Raw genomic sequence first — 6,384 nt, forward strand, 5'->3', positions numbered from 1 at the left:
AGAATCAAACCCCCCAAGTTTAATCTCAATTTCAAGATAAGGAAACTGGGGGCTTTCTGTAGCAAACACTTCTTTTGGGGCAGTGAAAAGCCTGCACACACACACACACGCACGCACGCACACACACATACACGCAACCGATATGTATACAAAAATATATATAAAAAAAAACAACAACAATATGGCGAACCAAGTATTTAGGCTTTTTTTTAGGAGATGCCCGCTGAAGCTGGGTCTCTGTAACTGCCGCCTTCCGTCGGAGAGGGCTTCCTGACCTATTACTAACTGTACTGTCCATGTTACTGGTAAACCTGGAGGATACTCGATTTATATGTACCCAATAATAATAATAATAATAATAATAATAAAAATAAAAAAAACCCACCATTAAAGTCTTTAAATGTCCCCCTCCCTCCTCGGGGAAGGAGGTGTTTCTATACACTAACGTTTCACCTAGTATCAGAGTATAGGAAACAGAATCCACAAGGTGCTTGAAAATTCATGACATTCTCAAGTGCTTTCTCTCTCTTTCTCTCCCTCCCTCTCTCTTTTCTTTCTTTCTCTCTTTCTCTCTCTCTCAGAACTTTTTTTTTTTTTTTTTTGGGATAGGAAAAAACAGTTCATGGAGACCACGCGTCGAGTTGATTGCCAGGACTTCCGTCTTCTGAGCCCGCCGAGATTACGACATGCTGGAGCATCGCACTGAGGGGGACCCCATCTGAGTCAATACTTTGTCCAGCCACTGCAGAGGCCCGTTCAGGTGCAGCTCGATCCAACAGGGGGTGCTGGTCACCGTTTGGCGCCTGGAAGGGCAAAAAGGGGAGGGGTGGGGGGGTTAAGGGGCAGAGAAGAAATGAATTTTTTTAAAAAAAAAAAAAAAGGCGTTGTGGCATTGTGAAAACAGCACACCGGCCGGAGCAACGTGCCTTTCTTAATACAGGTAGACCTTAATAATAATAATAAAGTTGGAAGGGACCTTGGAGGTCCTCTAGTCCAACCCCCTGCTCAGGCAGGAAACCCTATACCATTTCGGACAGATGGCGGTCCAGTCTCTTGTTAAAAATGTCCAGTGTTGGAGCATTACACAACTTGTGGAGTGGAGGGGAGTGGAGGGGAAGAGAGAAGAGAAGAGAAGAGGAGAGGAGAGGAGAGGAGAGGAGAGNGAAGGGAGGGAGGAAGGAAGGAAGAAGAAAGGAAGGAGGGAGGGAGGAAGGAAGGGGGAAGGAGAGAGAGAGGAAGGAAAGAAGGAAGGAGAAAGGGAGGAAGGAGGGTGGGAGGAAGGAAGGAAAGAAGAAAGGAAGAAGGAAAGAAGGAAGGAAGGAAGGAAGGAAGGAAGGAAGAAAGAAAGAAAGAAAGAAAGAAAGGAAGGAAGGAAGGAAGGAAGGAAGGGGGAGGGAGGAAGAAGAAAGGAAAGGGGAGAGAGGGAAGGGAGAGAGGAAGGAAGGAAGGAAGGAAGGAAGGAAGGAAACTGAACTGGGAAGGGCAGGACCAGAAAGGCCACCCAGCCCGGCTACCTATGTGCCGTCTTGTCATTTCCACCGTGGCGTTCCGGTTGACGTTGGAGAGCAGCCCTAGGCAGAATCGCTCCGAGTTGGAGGGGTCCGTGAAGCCGTCGACGGTCAGCGAAGGTTGCGATGCGTGGAACGTTTCGCCCACTCTCTGGTTGAGTTCGTAATATGCTATGGAACACCAAAAGGCCGGCTCCGAATAGGTGACCGGCTGCAAGTCTGGCAGGGGGAGAGAAATCATTCTTTAAAATCATTCTCAGTAGCCACGATTGGGCAACAGTCTGGCAATCCTGGTTCTTGAAACAGAACTGGCACGGTCCTGGTTGGCAACGAAAGCGCCATCAAAAAAGCTCTGTCTGAATGGGGGTCCAGGGACCTCCTTCACTTACTCTAAGAATTGCCCTTTCAACGGGTAAAATAAAAATATGATACATTTTATTTTAAAAAGTATGATTACTCTAACTCAGGGGTCTTCCAACTTGGCCCTTTGATGACTGGTGGACTTCAACTCCCAGAATTCCTCGTGTGCCTGGCTGAGGAATTCTGGGAGTTGAAGTCCACCAGTCATCAAAGGGCCAAGTTGGAAGACCCCTGTTTTAAACCTATGTGGCACAAAGTATTTCAAAAACCAACTGGAGAGTTCCTTCATTTTCCACGGATTATTGATTCCTCTTTCCCGTGGTCCTGAAATCTCAGCAAGGTTCAACTCAGCCAAATTATCAACCATGCATATTATGAAAGTCTTTATTACACGGCAGGTCATAATTGTGTTTCATTATTGTTATATATGGCAATCTATTTCTGCATTTAGAATAATAAAATGGGCTGGGAAAGGGCAAAAGGAGAACATTTAGGTCCAATGGAGGAATCTGCAAAGCCAAGAAAGGGCTTATATTCTTTATTCCTTCAATGAAGTAATAATTCACCATGTCTGTTCCGCTCCTCAACTACTTTTTACCTCAGGAAATGCTATATATAACACAGGGGTCTTCCAACTGGGCCCTTTGATGACTGGTGGACTTCAGCTCCCAGAATTCCTCAGCCAGGCATGCGTGCCTGGCTGAGGAATTCTGGGAGTTGAAGTCCACCAGTCATCAAAGGGCCAAGTTGGAAGACCCCTGGTCTGGATCCAAGCCCGCAGTTTCATCAAAATGGCCGACTGAGGAATTCTGGGAGTTAAAGTCCACCAGTCATCAAAGGGCCAAGTTGGAAGACCCCTGGTCTGGATCCAATCCCGCAGTTTCCTCAAAATGGCCGACTGAGGAATTCTGGGAGTTGAAGTCCACCAGTCATCAAAGGGCCAAGTTGGAAGACCCCTGGTCTGGATCCAAGCCTGCAGTTTCATCAAAATGGCCGACTGAGGAATTCTGGGAGTTGAAGTCCACCAGTCATCAAAGGGCCAAGTTGGAAGACCCCTGTTCTAATTCCTCTCGCAATCTGAACCTCTTAATTTCAGCAAAGGCTCCTGCCATCTCTTCCTTTTATCGACAAGGGGAAAAATGAGTTTGCCTGGAAGTTCATTTTTCCTAGCCCGCTTGGGAATTAAAGCCCACAAAGTCTTAAAAGTGGGCCAGGCTGGACACCCCTGCCCTAAATCACAGGACAGGGGTTTTGGGGTTTTTTTTGGTTTTTTTAAACCTGAAACATGTAGCAGGCAGAAGTGCCAACTCATGCAATTTCCGCCTTTTTTTTTTTTTTTAAGTTTTATTAATTTTCTAGTTTTACATTGAAATCTTTAAAAAGCAACGTGGCAGCTGAGCTAATCGATAATTCGATAACCTACCAATCTCTTTAGCACAAGTCTCAAACTGTTACATTAAACATTTCTTCTCTTTTCGCTTTTGTGTTTACTGTCTCATGTTTAAAACTAGTACAATTCTTATTATGTCAATTCAATAAAAATAACTTTCTCTCAGAATTTCTGCCTTCTTATTTATTTCTGAATGCAAAAGAGGTTTTTATCCGATGCAGCTGCTGGAAGGGTTCCCTTCTTACCTAGGCTGTGATTGACAGGAGAGAGGGTACTAGGAGACAGCTCTGCCGGCGATCCTGGGGAAGCAATCAAGAACGCGATTTCATTTTTCTTCTCCTGCACACACACACACACACACACACGATCAAACACAAACACCCAAGCGCTTCACGCAAATCATTTAGAAAGAAATCCAGATGCTGTATATATATATATTTTAACAAACTACTATCCCATTTGGACACAGTAATCAAGAGAGAATCTGGAATCACTTTTGTTCCTTCCACTCGGTGAAATGTCGAAAAGATTGGAAAATGTTTGGATGAAGGATGGGGGGAAAACTTTGATTGCCGTGACAGAATCTTAGTTCTACTTAAGTAGCTTAAAATTTATCTTGCTCCTGTTAGCAATAACATAAGCAGTCTTCCAGTATCTCAGGGGCTGCTCCAAAGAAGAGGGAGTCAAGCTATTCTCCAAAGCCCCTGAAGGCAGGACAAGAAGCAACGGATGGAAACTCATCAAGGAGAGAAAAAACCTGGAACTATAGTTTAATAAAGAGAATGTATGTCACTGTTTAATGATAACTGTGTTCCAATATCTCAGGGGCTGCCCCAAAGAAGAGGGAGTCAAGCTATTCTCCAAAGCGCCTGAAGGCAGGACAAGAAGCAACTAGGAGGGAAACTCGTCAAGGAGAGAAGCAACCTAGAACTAAGGAGAAACTTCCTGACAGTGAGAACAATTAACCAGTGGAACCACCTGCCTCCAGAAGCGGTGAATGCTCCAACACTGGAAGTTTTTAAGAAGAGACTGGAAAGCCATCTGTCCGAAATGGTATAGGGTTTCCTGCCTGAGCAGGAAAAGAGAGGAGAGAGTTGGAAGGGACCTTGGAGGTCTTCTAGTCCAGCTCCCTGCTCAAGCAGGAGAACCTATACCAGTGGTGGTGAACCTATGGCACGCGTGCCAGAGGCGGCACTCAGAGCCCTCTCTGTGGGCACGCGTGCCGTCGCCCCAGCCCTGCCTCCCCCCACGGCCCCCTCCTCACCAGCAGCCCCCCCGGGGGAGAGTTGCCCCCGGGCGTGGCCTGCACGGAGCAGCACAGCCAAGGACATGGCAGCTGGGCAGCAGGGACAAGACTCTGCCCTCGCGTCCCGTCATGCGCAGTTGATGCTGTGGGGTGCAGGTGGAGGGCGTGGCCGCCATGGCGCTGCTGGGCTGCCTGGGCGATTTGCGGCCGGCCGTGGAGACGGTGGGTGGCCCTGTGGGCAGGGGGGGCAGGCAATTTTGGGGCACTCGATCTCTAAAAGGTTGGCCATCACTGACCTATACCATCTCAGACAAGTGACTGTCTGGTCTCTTTTTAAAAACCTCCATGGGGGCAAGTTCTGTTCCACTGGTTATTTGTCCTCCCTGTTAGGAAGTTTCTCCTTAATTCCAGGTTGCTTCTCTCTTTGGTCAGTTTCCAACCGTTGTTTCTCGTCCTGCTTTCAGGCGCTTTGGAGAATAGCTTGACTCCCTCTTCTTTGGGGCAGCCCCTGAGATATTGGAAGACTGCTATCCTGTCTCCCCTATTTCTTCTCTTCTTTAGACTAGCCAGACCCAAGTCCTGCAGCCGTTCTTTGTATGTTTCGGTCTCCAGGTCTTGGATCATCTTAGTTGCCCTTCTCTGAACTTTTTCCAAAGTCTAAACACCTTTTTTGTGATGTGGTGGCCAAAACTGGCTGCAGTAGTCCAGGTGTGGCCTCACTAGGCTTCTTAAATCAAGGACTACCCAAAACCCATTAAAATACTGCTGCCTGATCTCAACATTTGGACTTTTAGGAAATTAAAAGCGGAATTTAAATCGCGATGCTTTATCGGTGCACTTCTTCTCCCTCTCATCAACTGCGATACTTTACGCCAATTCTGCTATTAAGCTACTACGGATTGTTTACACCAGTGGTGGCGAACCTATGGCACGGGTGCCAGAGGCGGCACTCAGAGCCCTCTCTGTGGGCACGCATACTGTCGCCCCAGTCCTAGGCCTTCAGCTGGGTTTTATAAAACCTTTTCGCTTTAGGCCTCCACCGCTTCCGTGTGCAAAACAAAAAAAAAGGTTCAATCAATCAGTCAATTTCAACTTCTCACGGGGAAAAAAAAAGATCTTGCAAAGTTGGAATTGATTGAACTTTTTAGTCCCACCCAGTCTGCCGTTATTACCGTAGCCACGCCCACCCAATGGGCCACACCCACCTAATGGGCCACACCCACCCAATGGGCCCCACCCACCCAGCACCCGACGGTGCATAAGTGGGTGTTGAGTTGCAGATTGGGCACTCGGTCTCTAAAAGGTTCGCCATCACTGCTATATGCCATATTTGCCTTCATCAGTTAGCCATACCCTTTGGATATATATATATATATATCCAAAGGGTATGGCTAACTGATGAAGGCAAAAAAAGCCAGAAATGGTCCATCTTAGTCTCCCAATTTAATTCTTTACTCTTTGTCAGAAAAAAAGAAATTTGGATATAAAAATATTTCGCAGTTGCGACTTGAGCCTGCTCTATGCCCCTAGTTGGGGGCGGCAAGGCAAAAGATATTGTAAAAAGAGTAAAATATGGCTAGAAATAGAATTAAAAATACGACTCTTGGGTGCTTCCATATAGTGTCCAAATAACCACGATCACCAAGAGAAGATAAAATGTTTATAAACAATTAAAAAGTTAAAAACAGGCACCGCGCAGGAGCGCGTGTACCGAGGTCCGGTTACGCGCTCGCGCAGCCGGATGCAGGCATGTGTGAATTGTATATAAACCCTCCCAAACACCGCCTCAGCAACCCTGATGATGTCGGGAGAGTCCGACGAAAGCTCGGTTGCCGATAATTTTAAATGTTTTATTGCTTTTAAATTGTTTTTAACTTTTT

At 46.6% G+C, this 6,384-nt stretch overlaps 2 protein-coding genes across 2 annotated transcripts in view; both read right to left on the reverse strand.

The window, feature by feature from the left end:
* Window positions 1-576: 576 nt before the first annotated feature.
* LOC107283312 (mothers against decapentaplegic homolog 2) overlaps window positions 577-6,384 on the reverse strand; it is a gene marked incomplete at its 5' end in the record, with an annotated part of 30,641 nt that continues 24,833 nt past the window's right edge. The window contains one exon of the mRNA XM_015811192.2: window positions 577-803. Coding sequence (XP_015666678.1) covers window positions 680-803 — 124 coding nt within the window. The remainder of the gene's footprint in view (window positions 804-6,384) is intronic.
* LOC107283301 (mothers against decapentaplegic homolog 2-like) overlaps window positions 1,081-6,384 on the reverse strand; it is a 13,081-nt gene continuing 7,777 nt past the window's right edge. The window contains exons 5-7 of the mRNA XM_015811181.1: window positions 3,504-3,557; window positions 1,515-1,727; window positions 1,081-1,088 (exon numbers count right to left, since the gene is read on the reverse strand). Coding sequence (XP_015666667.1) covers window positions 1,081-1,088; window positions 1,515-1,727; window positions 3,504-3,557 — 275 coding nt within the window. The remainder of the gene's footprint in view (window positions 1,089-1,514; window positions 1,728-3,503; window positions 3,558-6,384) is intronic.

This window comes from Protobothrops mucrosquamatus, unplaced genomic scaffold, assembly GCF_001527695.2.
Source record: "Protobothrops mucrosquamatus isolate PMUCROS unplaced genomic scaffold, P.Mucros_1.0 scaffold_47, whole genome shotgun sequence".
Lineage (NCBI taxonomy): Eukaryota > Metazoa > Chordata > Lepidosauria > Squamata > Viperidae > Protobothrops > Protobothrops mucrosquamatus.